This window comes from Schistocerca gregaria, chromosome 2, assembly GCF_023897955.1.
Source record: "Schistocerca gregaria isolate iqSchGreg1 chromosome 2, iqSchGreg1.2, whole genome shotgun sequence".
In the NCBI taxonomy this organism is placed as follows: domain Eukaryota; kingdom Metazoa; phylum Arthropoda; class Insecta; order Orthoptera; family Acrididae; genus Schistocerca; species Schistocerca gregaria.
Genome location: NC_064921.1, coordinates 169,977,501 through 170,003,245, shown reverse-complemented (window position 1 = coordinate 170,003,245; position 25,745 = coordinate 169,977,501). Strand labels below are relative to the sequence as shown.

The 25,745-nt window shown below is 40.9% G+C and overlaps 1 protein-coding gene across 1 annotated transcript in view; it reads right to left on the bottom strand.

Annotated features, from left to right (window-relative positions):
• Nucleotides 1-204: 204 nt before the first annotated feature.
• The window catches only part of LOC126335686 (uncharacterized), a 68,564-nt gene continuing 43,023 nt past the window's right edge, over nucleotides 205-25,745 (bottom strand). Inside the window, exons 6-7 of the mRNA XM_049999143.1 lie at nucleotides 11,571-12,002; nucleotides 205-342 (exon numbers count right to left, since the gene is read on the bottom strand). Coding sequence (XP_049855100.1) covers nucleotides 286-342; nucleotides 11,571-12,002 — 489 coding nt within the window. The 3' untranslated portion in view covers nucleotides 205-285. The remainder of the gene's footprint in view (nucleotides 343-11,570; nucleotides 12,003-25,745) is intronic.

Sequence of the window (25,745 nt, the reverse complement as noted above, 5' to 3'; positions counted from 1 at the left end):
TCGTTGTAGTGCATTAGGCGCTATGTCTGCAGTCACAAGTAACAAGTAACGAATGTAGTTTGAGACAACCTCACTGATGAATCATCGTAAAAGAACGGTTGATGTTCTGTTCAAAAGAGACTGATGGACAAAGTTAAATTGTCAGAATTTAGCAGGTATTTTTAATTCACAATAGCAAAGTTGCTTATTTATTTAATTCTACTCTTTCGTTGACATAAATGTAACACAAAATCAGCAAAAAATACAGAGACTTGAACGACTTCATGATGACCGTTTTGTAGACATCTAGTCTTCGTTGGTGAGACTTTCCGTAGAAAACTGAGAAGTAGTAACATGCATCACCTGAAAAAGGAAAGTTGATAGTTACGGAAAGTGGATTGACAGTCGAAAATACCTGTGTATCATTAAAGTAGAAAGTTTTCCCGCCAGGTCTGTTGTCCCAGCAACATTCAGCACACGTAGAAACAGCTTATCATATGTCAAGAAATGTTGTTGACTGGCTTCTGAGCGTAATGTTGTTCGTATTCATTTCTGAACACGCGCATATGATCGAACAAAAGACACAGTTAATTTGGGTTCCCACCTGACAACAAATAAATAAGGGACACAAGCTTATAAGTAAGGGATTTCACAAAAATAAGAGACATGCTCAGAAACGTTCAAGAACTGTCAACAATATGCTTAGATATTCACCAAAAAGTTATACGTTTTACATCATAATTTTATCGGTGTAATGTAACAAAATAATAACGGAAAATTTATCTTAAGGGGACTTGTACATGAGTATCTGCCAAAAAATCAATTTTTTAAATTTTTGTCTTAAAAAATTCCCTGTAGTTTTGTGAACGAGAAAAAGTTTACTTCCAGGAAAATGTACCACAGACAGTAATAAAATTAGAGGATTTTGTAAGTGGATGCCTCCACGACGACCCCATGGTACAGTCAGCTGTGTTAAAAATAAAGTTATGCTCTCATTCCTTTCGTTTTTGTGACTTTTTGTCCCTTAAGTAGGCTAACCTGCGAAAGCTTAAAGTTGCTTATCTTTCGTTTGTACAGAGTTTAGTCATTGTTTGCTGTTATTTCGGCGCTAATATTTTGTTTACAGTGAAGTAATTTAGTGCATGAGTTTCTTTTTATGTGTGTTTTTTATTCCACTTTAAAGCAATAGGAAGAACAAAAAACGTTAATTTTATGGAAATCGGTTCACAAAACGGATTAACTCTGCTAATACTGAAATACAACATGATACAACACTTGAACCAGCTTCAACTACTCCAATTGCTTCGAAGCTAAAACTGAAATGTATGGACAATGGATTTGCCAGTATTAATGCTGATAATATAGAGACGCCAACTATTGATTCAGGTTGTGTTATTGTTGAAGTCTCTCTCTATCTGAATTATTAAATACAGCTTTGCAGTGTAAGGAATGTGGCAATAGTTGTGTGAAGGTAGTTCAGGAGATAGTGGAAGTGGTCGGCCCACAGACGAAGAAATAGACATGTTGCAGTATTATTATGGAAAAGCTATAAAACAAAATAGAAATGGTCTTGGGAGAATAAAAAAAGCGGGAGGGGCTACCTTCCTTCATAAATCCTCCAATGATGACAACTCATGTCATGCACTCTGCCCACCTGGCGGTGATTCATGGTGTGGCTACCAGAAGGCTGTTACTCAAGGTGAGACCTACAGCCACAAACATTCTTTGCCATTTGCTATAATGGAAGTTACATAGCAATCTTAGTGACACAAGGTTATTAGAGAAATGTTTACATGTTAGGACTCAGAATCCAAATGAAAGTTTCAACAGTTGTATATGGGAACAGGTACCAAAAACGGTTCTAGTAGGACTAAGTACTTTGATAATAGGAGTACTAGATGCTGTTCTGTGTTTCAGTGATGATGCAGAGTCAAGGTTTAATGTTATGGAACTGATGGGAGTGCCTGGTGGTCTAAATACCCATTGGCTGAAGGAAACTCTTTGAAGGAGAAAAATCAGTGTTGAAAGCCACCAAAGAAGCAAAAATAAGAAGAAATGTGAAAAAGAGAAGGGAGGAAGAATAACACAGGGAACAAGATGAATATGGAACTGGGATGCATTTGTTTAAGAGAAAAAGCAAATTTTTGCCTTTAATTTTAATTTCCCAAAAGTTAAATTATTTCATGTTCTGGTACACTATAACTAAGAACTATCAAAGATAGAGAGCTGAAATTTTGTATACTGCCTAAAACTAAAAAGTAGACTACTCTTGTGACTTAACTTTGAAAATAAAATGCTTTTTTGAAAAAAATCCGAATTCATTGCCAAAATTTTTGATAATCATACTTATATTTTTTGTACCACAATTTATGACAGCACCATCTTTTCAATAGTCTGCTTTAAAGGTAACAGCACAAAGAACTTTACAGGAAAAAATAAAGCTTCTACTTTGTTTGTATTTTGAGTAATGTGTATCTAATGTGTGCATAAGTAATTAGCATGGTTTATTTCAATTCCAACAAGAAAATACAATTTAAAAAGTGTGAGAGCTAAAGCTGTAGTTCCCAAAAGATGTCTGAAAAGAAATTAACCATTATGTGCGCTTACAAATCTTATTCTCAGAGTAACACCGTTTAGGAAACAATTTTTTCAAGGTTTCCCCTGGTATTCACAGATTAGTCCTCTTGAAACGTCTGTTTTCTTCCACAAGTGGGTAACTATGAGTCGATAAATGTCTCCAAGAGCATAACATTTCAGGTTTAGCTGCTTCCAAGAGTGCAACATCACTTTTCTGCACATTGTAGAATTCTTTGCTAATTTTTCAGTACGTGGTAGACTTCTTTGCGAGACATATTATTACTAACGCTAAACATAAGCTCTCTCTTAATAACAGTCTATTTTTCTACCAGACTTTGTTAACATCCATAAATCACGCAAATCACCTTTACAGAGGCAAAACTCGTCGTATAATTCTTCCTTAATGAGATCATTTGTCAGATGAAACTGTTCTACTACTCGTTCCAACGATAATGATATTGTATTTTACTTTTCTATTTAATTATTCGTACAGTTTTGGCAACATTACTTGTAGAATAATCATAAGCAACAGAGGTACTGTGTGGTTTTAATGGTTTTAGCATAGAACTGCACGAAATTTTTTTCTGTTTTACTTCTGTCAGACTTATTCTTGTTTCTAACTGAGACTCAAAAAGAAAATTCTCTTCTCTGTTCAGACTTTAGCTTTAATGCTGACATTCATTTATATGCTTCAACAATAGCGGTAACAGTCCTTTTCTAATATCTCAAAAAATTCTACAATTTTTTTGCAGTATTTCTGAAGTAAAAGAAATGCACTTCTACTGCTGCATCCTTCGTATGATTTTCAGAATCGAAATTTTTCTGCAAAATTGCTCGGCATCCTTCCCATATTACTTGAAATGATTTTTAACAGGCCATTTATGAAGTAATCTATCACGGCAGTATCCAAAGAAAGCCAGAAAATTGGTACATGCCTTACAGTGTCTCCCCATTCAACACCAACAGACTTGTGTTACCCTTTCAACTCTTCTCTTCTCTCAGCAGATACAGAGAAATGGCTATACAGTTTCACAACATGAGATTCCACACTAACATCTAGACAGCACATTTCACATTATTATGCACGATATGTGCACAAGAACTAAATGCCAAAATTTTTCAGTTTGTACATTTAAGAAAGTCAAAGACAGATATATGACTGCAGAATATGAAGACAGACATGCTTAATCTAGTATGACTATTTATATTTGTAATATTTTCAAGAATATATTAGCAGAAGCATTAATGCTTTTGTAAAAGTCAAGTAATTTGTTTTCTATACTATTGTCTTCTGAGAAATACGAGTATCTTACGCATAGGTGAAACATTTTATGATTATCTTCATTAATGGCATCACCAGCAATCGAAAAGTAGGGTTCTTCATGCTTCAGTTCTTTCCAAACATCTACGATACATCTGAGGGATAGCACATTTATAATCAGGCTTAGCGGTTTGGATCTATCACAAGAAAATTGTTTGCAGGTTTCGAATTGTTAAATATATCAATCATTAACTTATTCTTACAATCCATGCTTGAATAGTTCAGATTATGATTGCTAGTATGAAACACAAGGGTTAATTCTGCAGCAGAAGTGAGATTACTTTCAGGCGCCTTAGGCTGTGAAGGAAATCTCCTTTTTCTTTAGATTGAAGTTGTGTACACATGTTAAGTTTATTCCTTCACTCCTGGCGTGCTACTTCAAATCTGATTCACTGTATACAACTCCGTTACACAATGTGCACGTTGCTTTGAACTTACTGCCATGCAGCAATTTTACCCAAATAAAAGATGCCTCCCAAGGCGTCTGATGACAAGTTAAACATTTGCACTTCTTCATTTTTGGTGACATAGAAACGTTTTCAGTTTCGTCAAAATCACACATTTTAAAAATAAGTCGAACAATATTCGACTGCTGTTTAATCAAAAACACTTCAAATGAGGCGATTTTCGTTTGTTCCCGGATGTACCTGACTATATTATTTCAGTATTATGCGTTTCGGACATTGTCATCATTTGGTATCCTGGAACATCATGTTGCACATCGATACAAAACTAACATATCCTATTAGTAACGATGGTAAGCTGGTCTCCTCAAGATCATTACTGCTACAATGTGCAACTTTTGTATCTTTGGGCGACATGTTCCAGCATAACTGATAATGGCCATTTCGCAACTCGTAAATCTGGAGTTATAGAATCAGCTTGCATCCATTTTCCTCAGAGACCTATTCAATATTCTTCAGATTCTATATATTTTTCAACACGGTTGCGTATCCCTTTCGTGACTTTATGTCGTAGCTATGTTAGTATTAAACAAAGCAGTGATTTGCCAGTTGCCAGTACCTCCAACATACATGGCACCTTTCATACAAATCCTGTGTTTAGCTAATTTAAGTGCAAAGGCATATAAAACGGGACACAAATATCTGCCCTAAAATATGGGTCATCCTGTAAAAAACGGGACAGGTGGCAACCTTATACGAAACACCCACTAAAATTAGTTTAAAACACACAGATTCTATATGTACATGTATGTACATTTACCATAAGGCACCATATGGTGCATGATACTCTGTACTTTTATTAATCATTCCATTTTCTTTGAGGTCAAGGAGCATTTCCGTAATAAGCGCATGTTTGTCGAGGAATAACTCCACATGTGCACGATGGGTATTGTTAAAAGTGTAGAACGATAACTGGCGCCAGAAATTTTTCTCGAGAAGATCTCCTGGGATCGCGCACATGGAATTAAATCCACCAGGTAATGACTCTACAAACAGCTGCCTGATAAGAAATGTCGGACGTAGCCTCCGAATTTGCCAAGTAAATATTGAAGTACTAAGCAGATCAAAAAGTGAAAAATCTGTCTTGAATTCGACCTGAATGGAACATCGATGTGATTCCTCCGCAAGAGACTCACGTAGACAGTATGTCTGATCTTAAGGCAATAGGCAGAATACCAGGATATGAGATACTAGGTGCTACATACCATCATGCACACGGTTGTGCCACTTATATTCGCAGCAATATAAGAAATGCCGAGATACTGTCCTCTGGCGTTGACAATGGATTTCATAGTGTCACTACAAGAGTCAAAGAGATTTCAGTAGTTAATGTTTACAAGCCTCCAATTACTCAGTGGCCTCACGAGGTACTATCCATGCTTCATCACCCATGTCTCTAAGTGCCCACGCCATGTCTCTAAGTGGGACATTTCACCAGTCATCATACTATGTGTTAATATAACACCAGTGACCTGAATGGCCTTGTGCTTATATAGACTGGATGGAGGAAAACAGCGTAACTGTCATATTTGATGCGAATGATGAAGGAACTTTCAGATCAGAAGCGTGGGGTGGAGACTCTGCTTCTCAACCTAGAATCAAATCAGCGAAGCAGTAAGCATATCCAGAATGGTGCTATTAGAGTTCCCACGCACTCAACGTCGCCCAGTCATGTGTGAAATAGGCATGCAGGTCCCAGTGATCCGGTCCATCCCAAGACCTAGACGAAATTTCCAAAAGACAAACTGGGAACAGTTCTCCTGATAACTTGACAAGATTGTAAGATGGATCCCAGAAATATGTAAAAATGACAACAGATTCGTAGGTGCAGTGACAGTAAAAAGTAAATGCCATGCAAGTACCGCAAAGAATACATTCTGGGCTCGAACAAGGCAGTAAAGAACTTATCGAAACCTACATAAGGAATGGTGATCCGGATGTAGGTGAAACTGCTACAGAGACTGGACGAAGCACAATGAAACAAATAGATTAAGACAACTACTAACATGGGTTTTAAGAAATCTAGCAGGCAAGCGTGGAGCTTACTGAAGAAGTTGGGTGGACTGCAGGTGGACGCCTTAAAAGACTACTTTGAACAGTATGGGTCCAAGAACCATAGAAGTTATCTCATCATAACAGGCAGGTTTCAGATAAAATGGGAGTTGTACAGACTAGATTTGAGCCTCACCACATACACTGAGGCACAAGATCAAAATAAAGACGGGAGGGAGGGCAACCACCAGTCAACGTAATTCATTCTTTATCACCAGACCACATAGCTATCGGAATTAATATTTAAAGAACCACAAGATAAATATCACACATAAAAAGTAAAAAGGAAATATAGAAATACACAACGAGCAACACCACCGGAAACTGAGTACTCTCAGAGCTGAAGAACCAGGAGTGACTCGCAGCGATGTTAAAATCGGTAAGCCACCTGTTTTGGTGGATGCACCCTGAATTCCTGAGTCGGTTTGGGAAGGAATAACTGACCAAATTTTACTTTCACATGCTAACATACGGTTGTCTGCTAAAAGATTTTTAAGTTAATAAAGTAATTGCAGTGCTGAAGTCATACAAAGCTTCGGTTAAAGTGGAAAGCTACCTCCTGATAGCCCCCTTTCAACTGCTGCTACGCCTTAAAAGACTACTTTGAACAGTATGGGTCCACAAACTATAGAAGTTATCTCATCAGAACAGGCAGATTTCAGATAAAATGGGAGTTGTACAGACTAGATTTGAGCCTGACCACATACACTGAGGCACAAGATCAAAATAAAGACAGCTGTAGCTTTCATGGATGTAACAGCTGCCCATAAGACTGTGTGGAAAGAAGGGCTTCTACACAATCTGATAAAAGTAATCCCCAGCTGACCCACACTGATGCAAAATGCTTTTGGATAGATGCTTCCAGTTCACACAGGTTGATAACACAAGTAAAAAGAGGAAACTGAATAACGAACTGTCTCAAGAATCAATGTTAGTCCCATTGCTTCTTAACCTCCACATCTCTGACCTGCTTGGAACCACGTGAAGGCCACGCGGGATTAGTCGAGCGGGCTTAGGCGCTGCAGTCATGCACTGTGCGGCTGGTTCAGACGGAGGTTCGGGCCCTCCCTCGGGTATGGGTGTGTGTGTTTGTCCTTAGGACAAATTAGGTTAAGTAGGGTGTAAGCTTAGGGACTGATGACCTTAGCAGTTAAGTCCCATAAGATTTCACACACATTTGAACATTTTTGAACCACGTGAAGAAAGTTCAGTTATGCTTATGATATGGCTCTAGCTATCCAAAGGAAACGGTTAGAAGAATCTGAAAACATTATTACTGCTGATCTAAATAAAATACAGGAGTATTTTACTAAATGGAGGCTAATAATAAGTCTCTCCAAGACTGTGATCAGCTGTTTCCATTGAACTAAATGGCGAGATATGTGCTGAAGGTTCATATAAATAATACTGAACTTACCTGTCAGCAATATCTAAGGTACTTGGGAGTTTCTCTACATAGGACCTTATCCTCCAATAGACATCTCGAAAATGCATCTGTAAAATAAGCCAACGCAACAATCTCTTTCAGAGGCCCTCCAGCACAAACTGGGGAGCATCAGCATGTACACTACGAACCTCTGTCCTTGACATAGTAGTCTCTGCAACTGAGTACTGTGCACCACAGTTATTAGTCGGCAGGCATGTAAATAAGGTAGGCACCATCTCAACGCTGCTATGAGTATTACAACTATATGTATAAAGACTGCTCCACTACATTGGTTCCCAACACTTAGCCATGTACCCTCATCTTCCCTGTGGAGATAGAAAGCTCTGTTGAAGGAATATCCGTGGGTGATGAATGATGCTCTGCTTTCCACCCACGACGATGTCTCAATTCTGAAAACAACTTGACTTCGCTCTAGACACCCCTCTCTGAGAGTGGGCAAACAACTGGTAGCTACTAACTTCAGCAGGCATACTAAATGTCTTAAGTCCTCCCCCGAAGAATAGTTACCATATCAGTCCAGTAGAGAAACCTAAGGGCTTTGAACTTTCATGACACATACGGGGAAGCCGGCCGGGTGGCCGAGAGGTTCTACGCGCTTCAGTCTGGAACCGCGCGACCGCTACGGTCGCAGGTTCGAATCCTGCCTCGGGCATGGATGAGTGTGATGTCCTTAGGTTAGTTGGGTTTAAATAGTTCTAAGTTCTAGGGGACTTATGACCTCAGATGTTAAGTCCCATAGTGCACAGAGCTATTTTTGAACAGATATGGGACAGCCTAAACATACTCTGAACGGCACATGGAACATGTGCACGCAGTCTTCACAAGTGGGGAAATTTACCCAGCCCTAGCTGTGAGTGTCGGGTTCCAAGTCAAACAGTCCAACACGTCAGCCAGGACTGTGAACTAAGAGGCTATTACGGTAGCCTGACTGACTTCTTCAAAGCCACAACGTCCTTCCTCGAAAGGGTACCCAATCTAGATACCAGAATATGAAGATATATGTTACGCAATTTGTCTGTTGTGATATTATGTTCTCTTTATTGTCTTATTTTGTTCTGTATTTTATCTAATTTTATCTTGTTTTATTCTGTATCCTTCACTGATGTATTTTATCATTGATCACATAACCAATGTAAACCGTATATGCATTACCATACGCTAAGTAAGTATAATCGAACCTACTGGTAACAACTCTAACAGCATTCCTCTGAATTGCTTCGATGTCTCTATTTAAACGGAGCTAGTGGAATCCAGAACACTCGATCAGTACTGAAGATTGGATCGCACAAACATTCTGTCATCAGTCTCCTTTACAGATGACCTATATTTTTCCTAGAATTCACCTGATAAACCGAAATCCAACATTCGTCTTCCCTACAACCGACTTTATGTCTCCATTCAGAATCCTTTAACTTTGCAACGTTATGCATACATGTTTAATCGACGTGACAGTGAAAAGCAGCACAGCAATAATTCACTACTCCAACATTACCTAATTATTTTCCTACTCACATGCGCATTAACTTACATTTTTTCTACGCTCAGAGCAAGCTGCTATTCACCAGAAAAAGTGTAAATTATGTCTAAGTCATTCTGTATCGTCCCACAGTTACTCACCTATGATACTTACCCACTCATCTATGATACTTACTCGTATACTATGGCGTCAAGAGCAAGTATTTCCAGATTCAAACTCACCCAATCTGTCATATTGTTTGTGTATATACAGGACAAGAGCGATCCTATCACACTTTCCTAGGCACCCATGATGATACCCTTGTCTCTGATGAACGCACGCCATCCAGGACAACGAACTCAGTTCTATGACTTAAAATGCCTTTGAGCCAGTCACATCTGATAACCTATTCCGTACGCTCGGATCTACAATAATCGTCTGCAGTGGGGCATTGTGATAACTGCTTTCCAGAAATCTAGGAATAAGGAATCTGCTTGTTGCCCCTTCATCCACGGTTCGTAAGATACTGTGTGAGTAAAAGGAAAGCTGAGTTTTGCACGAGTAATATTTTGTAAACTTGTGCTGATTTGCACACAGAAGATTTTCTGTCTGAAGCAAACTTATTATATTCGGACTTACAATACTGTTGCGCTGCAGAAAGATATCCAGGGCAGCTGCAAAATTATCTTAAAGTTTTCTCCGGCCAGTGCTACGCCAAGTCAAACCAGGCCAGGAAGCTGTGTAGCAGTCAGAGTGATAAACAGGCAGAGAGGCAATACTGCAAACAATCTGAAGCAGTGGAAGCGACTGTTGTGAGGCGCGCCGAAGGATGCTTGTGAGTCCAGGAAACGGAACACATGCTGTCATCTTTGGAAAGACATATCGTCATTGCCTGACACGGACAGCAGTAAATACTCAGGCTTCCAGTCCGATGTGCTATTCAGCTGCAGTGATGCAGACTCTGTGCTACCTACCGTTCGTTTTTGCTGCCCACCTGGCCTGCCGACTCTGGTCGCAGTGAGCTGCCAAAATCTCATCCACCGACGTGAAGTCTTGGTGTACTGAGAACTGAACTGATGGTGTTTGGTGTACTGATTCTGGGAGGCACGTTGGATGTTGCTGCCCCTGACTTGCATCTGTCAGCAGACGACGGCATCCGTAGAATACCTTTGGTGACGAGGCCATGATGTCACTCGGCACTACCATCTAAATCCTGTGCCGACGTGCTGGAGTTTACTCTGTCACACCCCTTCGATGTCGACAAGGGTGCTCTAGTAAGAAGCAGTCGACCGTCTGGTCAACGTCGCTGTATGAGCTGCACCTGCTGCCCTGCAGAGCGCCATGGTGCTATGCAAGCAGCCTTGATGGAGACAACAGCTTCAAGGACCTGCTGACATGGCTGAGTCAGCGCATTGCAAGGTTGCATGCTTTGTCTACCACCCCTGTCATGGCTGTGGAGAAGATAATGCAGTTGTAACACGTACGTCAAATTAATGTATGTTTGCTAATGCTATTTCATAAGATGCAAAATACTAACGCGTATTCTCTACAGACGAATGGAAAAACTGGTAGAAGCTGACCTCGGGAAAGATTAGTTTGGATTCAGTAGAAATTTTGGAACACGTGAGGCAATACTGACCCTACGACTTATCTTAGAAGCTAGATTAAGGAAAGGCAAACCTACGTCTCTAGCATTTGTAGACTTAGAGAAAGCTTTTGACAATGTTGACTGGAATACTCTCTTTCAAATTCTGAAGGTGGCAGGGGTACAATACAGGGAGCGAATGGCTATTTACAATTTGTACAGAAATCAGATGGCAGTTATAAGAGTTGAGGGGCATGAAAGGGAAGCAGTGGTTGGGAAGGGAGTGAGACAGGGTTGTAGCCTATCCCTGATGTTATTCAATCTGTATATTGAGCAAGCAGTAAAGGAAACAAAAGAAAAATTCGGAGTAGGTATTAAAATCCAGGGAGGAGAAATAAAAACTTTGAGGTTCGCCGATGACATTGTAATTCTGTCAGAGACAGCAAAGCACTTGGAAGAGCAGTTGAAGAGCGTACGGATCTCCGTGCCGGCACGTTCACAGGAGCTCAGTCCGTCAGTTCACCTGATGATGGCGACATGTTTGATCGCCGAAATATTGTGCCCGTTGGACACTATAGACCGGCAGTACACCCGTGGATATTTTGACTATCAAATACGCCAGGAGAAACTCAAGAATCACATGTGTTGCATTGTTTACTGATCGCCCCTCGCCCTGCTGCTGCTGGTACCTCCATATCGCCGGGCTGCTCCTGGTCCCCGGTGGACGGCGTCTCGTTCTCGTCTCCGCCCCCCTGCTCGCCGCCCCCCGCCGCTTCGGGACTCTCGCCCTGCTCTTCGTCGCCGCTCCCGTCCTCTCCCTCGCCCTCGCCGTGCAGGTTGTGGAACTTGGAGCCGGCGGGCACGCGGAAGGGCCTCCAGAAGGGGGCGCGGATGTCGCGCCAGCGCAGCAGCAGCGCCAGCGCGGGCGGCCGGTGCCCCGTGCACGCCAGGATGGTGTCCTGCAGCTCGGGCAGGTGCTCCTGCGCCGTCGCGATCCCGGCCAGCTGGCGCGTCTGCTCCAGGGCGCCCACCGTGGCCGCGTCGTGCGCCCCGCTCGCCACCTCCTCGTAGTACAGCGTGAACGCCTGCACCAGGTGCTGCTCCGCCTCCGTCGCGTAGTCCTGCCCACACGCACTTTCTCAAGTCTAGTCACTGCAAGGTGGCGGAACACGTACCTGACGACTCAACAACTTCCTTTTAGCACAGTTGCGCAGACTGTCTAATCTCGACAGCCCACCCCGATGCTCCGTGTTAGACCTGTTTCCCACGTATGCGGTTCCATTCAGTTCGGTTCTATTTCACTTCAAACCGAAAGCGAATGAAACCATTTCACACATACTCAGTTCTCACAACTTCTTATTAGGTCTTGTGTTTTCTTCTGTCCATGTGTCAGTAGTGATCATGGACACAAGGCAAGTTTCCAGAATGAGATTTTCACTCTGTAGCGGAGTGTGCGCTGATATGAAACTTCCTGGCAGATTAAAACTGTGTGCCGGACCGAGACTCGAACTCGTGACCTTTGCCTTTAGCGGCAAGTGCTCTACCAACTGAGCTACCCAAGTACGACTCACGCCCCGTCCTCACAGCTTTACATCTGCCAGTACCTCATCTCCTATCTTCCAAACTTTACAGAAGCTCTCCTGCGAACCTTGCAGAACTAGCACTCCTGGGCGAACAATGAGATTTCAGCATTGTTAATGTGAAAATTCAAAAGACTAGATATATACTAAAATGTGTCATGTTATATTAACTTAACAACAGAAATTCTGCAACAACAATCTTCAAATTTATTTGGATCAGTTCAACCACGGGGACCTAAAATTTGAGAATTTCAGCTTCAGGAATCAGACCCCTAGACAAGAAGAACTGGAGCCAACTCTACACTAAAAGCTCAGTAAACTGGAAAGTTTATTGTAATCTTATCTTCTCTCAATTTTGTCATAAAAGACTTTGCTTATTGTAGACAATAACTGGAATTAGGAAGGAGGGGGGGGGGGGGGGGGAGATTAGTCTCTTATTCGACGAAAATGAATTTTTCAATACTTAACCATTCCATTTTTTAAGAACGTCAAAGTCGTTGAAAATTTTAACACAAACATCTTTCTATGCATTCTGCTTCTTAAATTTATCCTAATATTTTTCGCAAATTTTGCCCACTGCCCTAGCTTCGATTTCAGTGCAGAAATCAGCCGATGTGCATCAACCGCTCATTTTATCAGAAAAATGTGACAGCAGCTTTCAAAAAATAATAGCAAGAGATAATTTTTAAAGAGATCCACTCGCTATCCTCTTAAAAAGTACCTGAACCGCCTCGATTGATTTCTGCTCCCTGAATACGAGTTGGCACCTAATAGAAAACTGATGAAACCTGTTCGTGTCGAGGGAGTATTCGGTGATCTACTGTTTCTATTAGATAACGAATAGAAGCCGATGCACCGTTTCACATTTGTCGGCAGCGACCGAAAAAGAATCGAAATGAAAGGAATCGCAAACGTGTGAATCAGGTGTTAAGAATAGGAAAAACCGACCAGTTAAAATTGATACTGGTATTTTTGTTCTGAATAACCGGTATTTTTCGGTATTTGTTTGGTCTGGTTATAACAGGTTCTGTTTTTTACTTTTTACCAATAACTGGGTAAAAAACCGAAGTATCAATTAGCCGTACCAGCGGTTCTATTTTCTTTTCTTTTTAAATCAACCTTTTTTCTTTTTTAAAACAACGAGTAATTTTTATTCGTAAAATCTGCATTGCTTTAAAATATTGCGTTTTTAGATAAAATGGGAAAGGCGATCAGAGCTATTTTAATAACAGTGCTGACAGAAACAAACAGAAAACGTATGGCGTGGGAACTGGTAAAACATCGTTGAGACAATAATGCACATGTTACAATGCGGCGTGGTCTATTAGATGGTAGCGTGTACATTTAGTGTGAAAGACTTACGACTCCTGGTCTGTATGGCAGTTTATCACTGTCGTCACCGGGCGTCCTTTGTATATCAGAATGGCACCAACTCTAGTGTGGAAATACAGAGTGTTTCAAAAATAATGACCTCATTTCAAAACTCCACATTTATAGATAATAACGTATTAGAAACGTGGGATGGATTGCAAAATACTCACAGAATCTGGAAGTTTTAGGTACACTACCATAAAAGCTCTATCTAAGCAGCAGCAGCAGCAAAAACAACATCTTGTTGCAAGTTTCTCCACGTCTAATTTCAATGATGAATCAACATTTCTCGTTAGCGGTAACGTGCATGTTTGGGGATCCATAACATCCATGACATTACCGAACACGAAACAGACTAACATAAAGTGTCAGTCCATTCTTTTCCTAGGAAAAAACTACTCCACAACTTCAAGAGGACTTCGATGACTTCATTTCCCAACAGGCTGGAGACTGGCGCAACAACGCACATCAGTTTCTCAGTGACACTCTGCCTCAATGCTGGATGGGGCACAGGGGACCCCGTGACACTGCCATGCGTTCCTGGCCTCCAAGATCGCCAGGCATGGCCACATGCAATTTTTTCTTGTGGGCATATGTGAATGAAATTGTGTTTATCTCCTCATTACCTCTTGACGTAGAAGACGTGAAGAACAGAATGACAGCTGCCACAGCTTCTGTAAAAGCAGATACACTGTGTAACGTTTATGACGAATTAAGCTATCGTCTAGATGTTATTCGTTCTGCTACAGGTTGACATATAGAGCATTTGTAATACCATAGCTAAAACTTTCAGATTTTTTGAACATTCTGATATTCAGTCCAGGTTTGTGGTATGTTTATATCAATAAATATGGAGTCTTGAAATTAGGTTTTTGAAACCCCCTGTATTTTACGAAGTGACGTAGCAGTGGAGTAGAGCACTTCATTTGCCTACCATTTCTATGAAGTAATAAAAGAAGAAGCAAATTAGAGTAACAGCGGAAATGAAATGAAGACCCATCCTTCTTGACAGAGCGCAGGAGAACGATGCGGGAGACCCGCACCGCCGTACTAGGGAAGGTCCTGATGGAGGTGGTTTGCCTTCCTCAGACCGTAATGGGGATGAATGATGAAGAGGACACAACACCCAGTCTTCGCACGGTAGGTGAAAACCCCTGACTCCGCCGGGAATCGAACCCGGGACCCCGTGCTCCGGAAAGGAGAACGCTAACGCGAGACCACGAGCTGCGGACAGGGTAACAGTAATAAATTATAAACTTGATAACAATATTTTATGGAGGTCATAAAATACACAGCTGTGACAGCATATCATATTAGAGACGATCGAGTTCGGTCTAGGATCAGACAATCATTTGATTCAAAAACTGTCTCACCTATATATGTGCTGATTACTGTTATTCCAATTAGACAAATGCATAGCCGAGATGGTTTTTGGACCAGATGATGATATGATCGTAGACCAAAATCGACAGTCTCTAATAAAATACATCATTACAGCTGTATATTGCATAATGCAGTCATAAAATTAACAACAATTCATCCATAGTTTACAATAAGAATAGAAAGGAGCTGGAAATGTCTTACAATTTAAAACCTGCTTCCTAAATCTCTGTCGTACCATTATATAATCTATCTGAAACCTGTCAGTATCTCCAGGCTTCTTCCATGTATACAGCCTTCTTTTATGATTCTTGAACCAAGTGTTACCTATGATTAAGTTGTGCTCTGTGCAAAATTCTACCAGGCGGCTTCCTCTTTCATTTCTTTGCCCCAGTCCATATTCACCTACTACGTTTCCTTCTCTCCCTTTTCCTACTACCGAATTCCTGTCACCCATGACTATTAAATTTTCGTCACCCTTCACTATCTGAATAATTTCTTTTATTTGATCATACATTTCTTCAATTTCTTCGTCATCTGCAGAGCTAGTTGGCATATAAACTTGTACTACTGTAGTAGGTGTGGGCTTCGTATCTATCTTGGCCACAATAATGCGTTCACTATGTTGTTTGTAGTAGCTTACCCGCATTCCTATTTTCCTATTCATTATTAAACCTACTCCTGCATTACCCCTATTTGATTTTGTGTTTATAATCCTGTAGTCACCTGACCAGAAGTCTTGTTCCTCCTGACACCGAACTTCACTAATTCCCACTATATCCAGCTTTAACCTATCCATTTCCCTTTTTAAATTTTCTAGCCTACCTGCCCGATTAAGGGATCTGACATTCCACGCTCCGACCCGTAGAACGCCACTTTTCTTTCTCCTGATAACGACATCCTCTTGAGTAGTCTCCGCCCGGAGATCCGAATGGGGGGCTATTTTACCTCCGGAATATTTTACCCAAGAGGATGCCATCATCATTTAATCATACATTAAAGCTGCATGCCCTCGGGTAAAATTACGGCTGTAGTTTCCCCTTGCTTTCAGCCGTTCGCAGTACCAGCACAGCAAGGCTGTTTTGGTTATTGTTACAAGGCCAGATCAGTCAATCATCCAGACTGTTGCCCCTGCAACTACTGAAAAGGCTGCTGCCCCTCTTCAGGAACCACACGTTTGTCTGGCCTCTCAACAGATACCCCTCCGTTGTGGTTGCACCTACGGTACGGCTATCTGTATCGCTGAGGCACGCAAGCCTTCCTACCAGAGGCAAGGTCCATGGTTCATGGGGGGGGGGGGGGGGGGGGGGGGAGGATATTGAAACTATGAGAATCAAATTTTATTAGTATTTGTTCGATTTCTACGTTTATTACAGGAATAATAGGAATAAAATATCGAAAATCAGTTAGGTTATTTCATATCATAACTCGATTATTTGAGGGGTTTTAACAGTCAGATAAAAAAAAAACGATATAACCGAAAACCCATTGTTTCGGCGATAACCGCCATCGCTACTTCATGTGACACCGTACTGAAGGCAAATCTGCATCCTTGCGTGAAAGCACCTACAGTGATATACGAACGTTGCCGACAGTTGCCGAAGCATTCACTTACGGGTGCGACTTCGAGCGGTGTAGACAGGTGACGGATTAACCCAACTTCGGGTCCGTAGCAAATGTTCAGGAGAGACCGTTGGTTTGCTTTAGGCCTCAAAGTTTGGAATATAGGATGAGACAGCACTTTAGAAAAAACCTTTTGTCGATTTAATTTGGTCAGATTTAGAGATAACACTAGTCAAATCACTGTCTCTAAGCAAATCACGAGCTCATTTCCAATGCGCTTCAATGTTAAAAAAAACGTTATCCACCGCAATTCGTGATCGTCAAAGACAATTAAAAGCGTAAGACTATTTCTATATTTTGGAAACACTATCCTAACGAATTTACCCTTCAAAGTTCACAGTCAAGTGACAAAAGTCATATGATACCCCCAAATATCTTGTCGGACCTCCTTTTTCCAATTGTAGTGCAGCAAATCGAAGTGGCATGGGCTCAAGAAGTTGTTAGTAGCCCTCTGCAGAAACATTGGGTCATGATACCTCTACAGCCGTCCATAATCGCAGAAGTGTTGCAGGCGCAGAACTGTGTGTACGAACTGATCTCTCGATTATTCCCATAAATGTGCGATGGCATTCACGTCGGGAGATCTTGGTGGGCGAATAATTCTCTCGAATTTCCCGGAATTTTCTTCAACCCAGTCGCGTACAATTGTGGTCCAATGACAGGGTGCATTGCCATCCATAAACATTCCACTGTCGTTTGGAAACATGAAAGCCATGAATGCCTGCAAATGGTCTCCAGGTAGCCGAAGACAACCATTTACAATGATCAGTTCAGTGGACCAGAGCACCCAGCACATATTACATGTTAATACAGACTACTTCACTATGGAGCCATGGCCAGCTTGCACAGTGCCTTCATTGACAACTTGGGTATATGGCTTCGTGGGGCCTTCGCTACCTCGAATTCCATCATCAGCTCTTACTAGCTAAAATGCGGACTTATCGGACTAAGTCACGGTTTTCCAGTCGACTGGGTCCAACCATATTGCCACGAGCCTAAGAGAGGCGCTGCAGGCGGTGTCGTGCTGTTAGCAAAGGCACTTGCGTCGCTCGTTTGCTGCCTTAGCCCATTAACGCCAAATTTCGCTGCTCTGGCCTGATAGATACGTCCCATATTTCATGCAGTGTTACATGTCTGTTAGAACAGAAAATTCCACGCAAAATCCGCTGCTCTCGGTCGTTAAGCGAAAGCCGTCGATCACTGCGTTGCCTGTGAAGAGAGATAATGCTCGAAATGTTATTCTCGGCACACTCTTGACGCTATGGATCTCGGAATATTGAAGTTCCTAACGGTTTCCGGAATGGAATGCTCCGTGCGTCTAGCTTCAACTACTATACCGCGTTCAAAGTTTGTTATTTCCCATCGTGCGGCCATAATCACATCAGAAACCTTTTCACGTGACTCACCTGAGTGCAAATGACAGATCCGCCACTGCACTGTCCTTTTATACCTTGTGTACGCGATATTACCGCCATCTGTATGTGTGTCTAATGCTGCCCCATGACTTGTCACCTCAGTTTATATTCATTAAGGTGATGTCGTTAGACGTTCTTGTTCTTTGTTGTTCCTTAACTCATTTCTAATGCGTTTCACCGAGCGAGGAGGCGCAGTGGTTAGCACAACGGACCAGTATTCGGGAGGACGATGGTTCGAACCCGCGTTCGAACCTCCAGGTTCAGGTTTCCCGTGATTTCCCTAAAATGCTCCAGGCAAATGCTGAGATGGTTCCTTTGAAAGGGCACTGGTACTGCCTATTTCCTTCTCCATCCTTGACGCAATCTGAGCTTGTGATCCGTCTCTAATGATCTCGATTATGACGGGATGTTAAACCGAATCTTCCTTCCTTTTAATGCGCTTCAATGATGAAACACAACCTTCTCTACTACAACTCCTGGTGATCATCAAAGACAAGTAAATGCGTAGGACTATTTCTACATTTGAGAAATACAATTCCAATGAAATTTCCATTTAAATTTTATAAAACTTCCTTTCCTGGCGCTTGTGTGTTTTGCTGTCGGTAGCAGGAGGCAGATATGTTTTGAGCAGTTCGTCGCCTGGGCTTTCTTGCAAATCGTCTGGGTAAGCAATGGCAGTTCTAATGGTTCAAATGGTTCTGAGCACTATGGGACTTAACTTCCGAGGTCATCAGTCCACTAGAACTTAGAACTACTTAAACCTAACTAACCTAAGGACATCACACACATCCATGCCCGAGGCAGGATTCGAACCTGCAACGTAGCGGTCGCGCGGTTCCAGACTGAAGCGCCTAGAACCGCTCGGCCACCAGCGGCTGGCGCAATGACAGTAATTGGAATTCTTTTCAAGACAATTTTCGCAAATAAAGACTTAAATTGTCGAGATATTTTAAATAAACTAGTTACTTAATGGTATCCCCAGCGTTTAGACAGGAAATTATCAGTTATGAAAATAAATAGCTGAATTTCAGTGTCCCGATGTTTCATTTTCTCCAATTTCATGGACTGTAGCAGAGCCACTGTGATGGTCGTACTTTGTACTCGTATTTCGCTTGCGTATCACAGCCGTCCAGCGCGTTGTCTTTTGCTTCAGTATCTGAAAATGTGGACCGCAATGCTTGGACGTAACGGTATAAAGAGCTATAAAGGTCGTATCGAAAGCGTTCTGAGATTTCGTTCCAAGCGATAGTCACTATCACTGTACTAGGAACTAAACGAACTATAACGATATAATTTTATTGTAAGATAAAACACCCATAATTGATACATACATACAGTAGTTATATACGTTGCACATAGGATTTATTTGCTTCTTTTTTAACATGGTACCGTACATAAACAAAATAAATAATCTTACTTACTTTTCAGTGCTTCTCAGTTTCCTGTCAGCGAATTTTGCAATCACTAGATAAAATTATATTTCACTCTCTGAATACCTTGTACTGTTGTTAAACGGTAGTATTTAGTTTTGTATGCTATTAGTCCACACCGACCGGCAAAGAAACAACGACACAAAAGATACGCAGGAATCGTGAAAGCACAACAAAGTGGCGGCTCGTAGGTATACATTCTGGTTGTTTACAAATATTTAAATTCAGATAAATATAAAAATTAATAGCATCTGCTGTATAACAGTTATGCTTATCAACATATTTCTGCAACTTCAGCTGCTGTCAACATAATAATAATAATAATAACAAGAATAATAATAATAATTCAGTGTGGGGTTTGTCAACCCCCAACTGGCGCGTCCCCAAATGGCGGATAGGGAAATGTTCCGTAGATATGTCGCGTAAATGGGAAATAAAATACCACCCGTGAACCAAAATGAAGACCAGAATTCATGTTGCGTCTGACTTGGAGCAAGCGGCGGCATCGTCGGCGTCTGTTCACCAGGAGGTTTGGCTGTAAACATGCTCCAGGAACTCCCAATTCCTGATTCTACACAACTAGGAAAGCTAGACATTTGATGGCAAGCAAACATGACTCACACAAGTAATGAAAAAATTACCCCAGGTTGGCACTCGAAAGTGGCAACCAAGCTTTCGGATTCTGGGGAGCTTGGACTTATACGAGAGAGCAAGTCAGAGTGGTCTGGTAAACTTCCACAATGAAACACATACGTTTATGGGCACTTTCAACATTCAGACACTGACTCAAGCAGGAAAATTTTCAGTCTCACAACAGAACCCGCGAAGCCGAAAATTTAAATTATCGCCTTGCAAGAAACACACTGTACAGATTCAGAAACGACAGACTACAATAATTATAGAATCTTCAAAAGTGGAACAAACAAGAATACTGGCAAAGGAGCAGCGGTATTTGGAATGGCCTTTACTGTAGACAAAAAAAGTGCAATACTCAGTAACAGATGTGAAACCCATCGACAATTGACTCATGAGCCTAAGAATCAAACACACAAACAAAAATTACACCATTATTAATGTACATGTACCAACAAATGGTGAAACTATCCAGCACACAAATACACCAATAGAAAAGGTACACGACTCATTGAATTATGCCAACAAAACAACCTAGAAATTATGTCACACGTCGGAAACATCACAAAAAACAAAAAAGCGTGGCGATCATCCATCCATCATTTGGGAGAATTTCAGATTGTGTGCGAGTGTGAATACCTGGGGGACCAAACTGCTGAGGTCATCGGTCCCTAGACTTACACACTACTTAAACTAACTTATGCTATGAACAACACACACACCTATGCCCGAGGGAGGACTCGAACCTCTGGCGGGAGAGGCCGCGTAATCCCTGAAATGCTGGCCTAGAACGCTACCACTCCGCGCGGCTATTTCAGATTGATCATGCTGCAATATCATATAACTACCAAAAACATATTGACGATGTGCACGTACGCAGAGGTGCAAATATCGATTCGCATTATTATTTAACAAGGATAAAAATTAAATTCACACTCAACAGGAAATTCAAAGAAAAACACCGCTGATCCAAAATGTGATCTACACAAAATCAAAGACTCCAAAATCACTGGAAAATGGGAAGAACAACACGCAGAAGATTGGGAGAAATTTCAAACTAAAATCAACAAAACAGCAACGATCTGATCCCTCTTCACATAAAACCAAAACGCCCTTGGTGGAATCACGAATGCGAGGACGCGCTAGGAGAAAGAAGAAAGGCATTTCAAAATTACAATTGCAACAAATCAGAAAAAAACATAGTAGAAATTTTTCGAAATGCGCAAATAGACTTCTAAGATTTTAAGACAAATTAAACGAAAATATGTCAGTGAGCAACTGCAGTCAATCGAAGAAAACTTCAAAAACTACAACACACGCGATTTCTATAAGAGCTCCCCATTCCAGATCAAAGAGTACTCACCACAAATGCTTTGCTTTCTGAAACAAGGTAGTAAATTGGCCCTGACAAATAAAAAAATTGCGCAGTACTAGCCACATATTTTTTACAGCTTTTAAATTGTCCAGAACATAAAGAGAGATTCCCGAAATTGCAGCTAGAAACCTCACCACAGAACTCGTCACCACCAACAGAAGAAGAAATTTATGCGCACGTGAAGCAACTTAAAAGCAATAAAGCCTCAGGGGAGGACGGCATTGTAGAAAACTCTTGAAAAATTTACTCCCAAATTCACTCAAAGAAAGTACTCAAATAATCCAAAACATCTGGCAAACCGAAAAAATCCCAGATGACTGCAAGATTGCTCTGATTCATCTACTACATAAAAAGGGTAATAAATCAGGAGTACACAACTATAGGTGGATCTGTTGCCAGTCACCTAAAAAATTCTATTAGCTTGTCTCTTGAATAGAACACAACAACAATTAGAACCCAAAGTGGCAGAATATCAAGCATGATTCAGACCGAACAGATCATGTCCGGAGCAAATTTGCAACATCAAAACTATACTCAAAATGCGAGCTCTCAGACAATAACCTGTAGAATGCACATTTGTAGATCTCAAAAAAGCATACGATTCAATAGACAGGCCCTCACTATTCCAATTTTAGAAGAGAGGGTATTAGATTCCAAAACACGAGAAATCATAAAACAAACACCAACTGGCACGAAATCTAAAGTAAAATTTATGGGGTAGATCTCAGAACCCTTCGTAATTCAAACCGGTGGGCGATAGGGTGATGGTTCAAAAATGGTTCAAATGGCTGTGAGCACTATGGGACTTAACTTCTGACGTCATCAGTCCCCTAGAACTTAGAACTACTTAAACCTAAGAAACCTAAGGACATCGCACACATCCATGCCCAAGGCAGGATTCGAACTTGCGACCGTAGCGGTCGCGCGGTGATAGGGTGATGGACTCTCTCCTTTTCTGTTCAACGTAGTTCTAGACAAAGTTATGGAAGAATGGGAGAAAGAACTCAAGAAATGTGGGGTTTTGAAGACAATCCGACTGGGCGTTGCAAAAATCAACCTCTACATACCATATCTTGCATTTACGGACGACCTGGCGATGCTAACAGAGGATGCGCAGACTTTAGTCAAACAGCTGGAAGTACTCAAAGAATGCGCAGAAAATGTAGGTTTAGAAATTTCATTTGAGAAAACTGAATTCTTTTGTTCGAAAACAGAAATTGCAAACTTAAAAACAAATATGGTAAAATTAACAGAATCCCATAATTTAAATACCTTGGAGAGTTCATCAAACTGACAGGTATTGAAAAAATATCGCCTCCAAAAAATTAAAAAAAAGGTTAAGGTTAACGCAAACCTATACAACAAAAAGCAAAGTCAAGAGGGGCAAAAATTTGACACTGCAATACTGTGATAAAACCAGCAATCATCTACGCAAGTGAAACACTAACCTTTAACAGGAAATAACAACTTGAAGACATCAAAAAAGAAGAGAGAAAGATCTCCAGGAAAATTCTAGGAGGAATACATACCCAAGATGATTATAGGCTACAATCAATTAAAACAACAGAAAAGTTTTCAAATTCGAAATAGATATTAGGAAAAGGCGAATGAAATTCTTTGCTCATCTCAGCTGACTATCAGAAAATCGACTGATGAAGAGAATGATAGATGATGTAACCGCACTTAAGAAGTCCACACCTTTGCTAGATGAAATTCGAATGGCTCTAATAATGCAAACATAAGACCAGCCGACATTCTGAAAGAGACACCTTCAGACACAAAGTAGACAAATGGGAAGTTATATCAGAGCAACCAAAAGAAAAACAGTTCAGAGAAAAGTGGTCGTATGAGCGTAAACAGGCCTTTTCGTAAAGAATGAAAGCCTATTAGAAGAACAAGAAGAAGTCAAAGAAAAATTGATAAAGTAATTTGCTTAACGTCTTCCATTTCTGGGGAGAATTCGCCAATAATAATAATAATGATAATAGTAATAACAGCAATAGTAATAACAATAAAAACAATAATATGCATAATTTGTTTGAAAAAGGAAGAACTGTTTCTGTGGAATTTCGTTGTTTTGTACGCAATTAAGTACAGTGTATTGTAAGAACGAAAAAATGTTTAAGTTTTCGATAACCTCTCTTTCGCACTTTTATGTAAGTGGGAGTTTTTGTGCTTTCCTTATTTTGTCGGACAAATGTACAAGATCCCTAATTCGTATATTAGTTAACGATTTAACTTCTGGGCTAAAAAATTTGGCATTCTTACGTTGCACCCACCCAACAATTTACGCTTTTTATACACTTCTTTATCAAATGTTCGCTTGTAGTTACGCTTATTTGATGTCGTCACTTTCTCAGACAACGGATCTGGTCTGGAATACCCTAGTTTCTTTGCGGTTAACTTTTCTGGTAATCTTCTTTTCTGTTAGCGTTTAATATAGGTTCAACATAGTTCATGTTGACACTCCACAGGAAACCCGATTCCCGCACTGTAGACAACCAACTCCAAACGCAAACTGCCGTTTGCGGAAATGATTAAATTCTGGTAGTGCTATCTACCAACAAGGTCACCTGACTGGAATACAAATGAGGCGCTGAGGGTTACGTATAAATGCCAAAAGCACACAATGTCGTCGACCCCCAATATTTAAGTGAATATCAGAAAAACCAATGAAACAGTTTTTCGTGAATATTCAGATATGCATACAATGAGGGCCTACAGTACAGTTAAACCTTACCCACCATAAGATCAACAGACGTCAGAAGCATGAAAAAATGCTACAGCTAAGAAACGGGGAGACACTTGCAGGTGCTCAGTCGCTGCTGCAAAGATCGACAGTTGACCCTAAGCGTAAATAAATATGATACAATGCTTGTAAATAGACAGAAATCATTTGACTACGTGGTGACAAGTCACTTGAATCCTGTCTAGTATGTAGATCCAACCGTCCGGATGGATTTGAGGTCGAACGATGTCGCAAATTTAGTTGTGGAGAAGACAGATTAAAATTTGGTGAAACAAAACGAGGAGAGTGTAATTCACACGCGAAAGAAGTCGCCTGCAAAGTAATAGTTCCACAAATTCTTTAGAGTGAGTGAGTGAGAGAGAGAGGGAGGGGGGGGGGGGCAGACACACGAGGATATTCAAAGATAAACTGCGGTGTTCGTGATAGGACAGTTTAGTCAGCTCATCTAACATAAACGGCCCAAGAAGTGCAGACTGGGATGCTATACCTACAACTGCATCTACGTGGATACGCTGCCTATCACAGTTAGGTGGATGGCATAGGGTTCAACCAGCCATCTTCGCAATAATTCTCTATTATTGCACTCTCGAACAGCGCGCGGAAAAAACCCTACAAATGTCCTTTGTTTTATTATGATGATCGTTTCTTTCTATGCAGGTCGGCGTCAACCAAATATTTTTGCATTCGGAGAAGAAAGTTAGTGATCGAAATTTCGTGAGAAGTTCCCGCTACTAGAAACACTTTTGTTTTAATTTTGTCCACCCAAAATCCTGTATCATTCCGCGACACCCTATTTCTCGATAGTATAAAACGTGCTGCTCTTCTTAGAACTTTGCCGATGTGCTCCGTTAGTCCCAACTGGTAAGGATCCCACTCTACGCAGCAGTACTCCAAAAGAAAATGGACAAGCGTAGTGTAGGTAGTCTCTTTAGCAGATCTGATGCGTCGTCTAAACGTCCTGCCAACAAAACGCAGGTCTTGGTTCGTCTTCCCCACAACATTTTCTATGGCTTCTTTCTAGTTTAAGTTGTTTGTAGTTGTAATTCCTCGTTATTTAGTTGAATTTGTGACCTTTAGATTTGATTGAATTATCGTGTAACCGAGGTTTAACGGATTCTTTTTAGCACTCATGTGGATGACCTTAAACTTTTCATTACTATTGCCAATTTTTGTACCATATAGATATCTTTTATAAGTCATTTTGCAATTCATTTTGATTTTCTGATTACTTTATTAGGCGTTAAACATCAGCGTCATCTGAAAACAACCTAACACTGTTGTTCAGTTTGTCTCCTAAATCGCTTACAT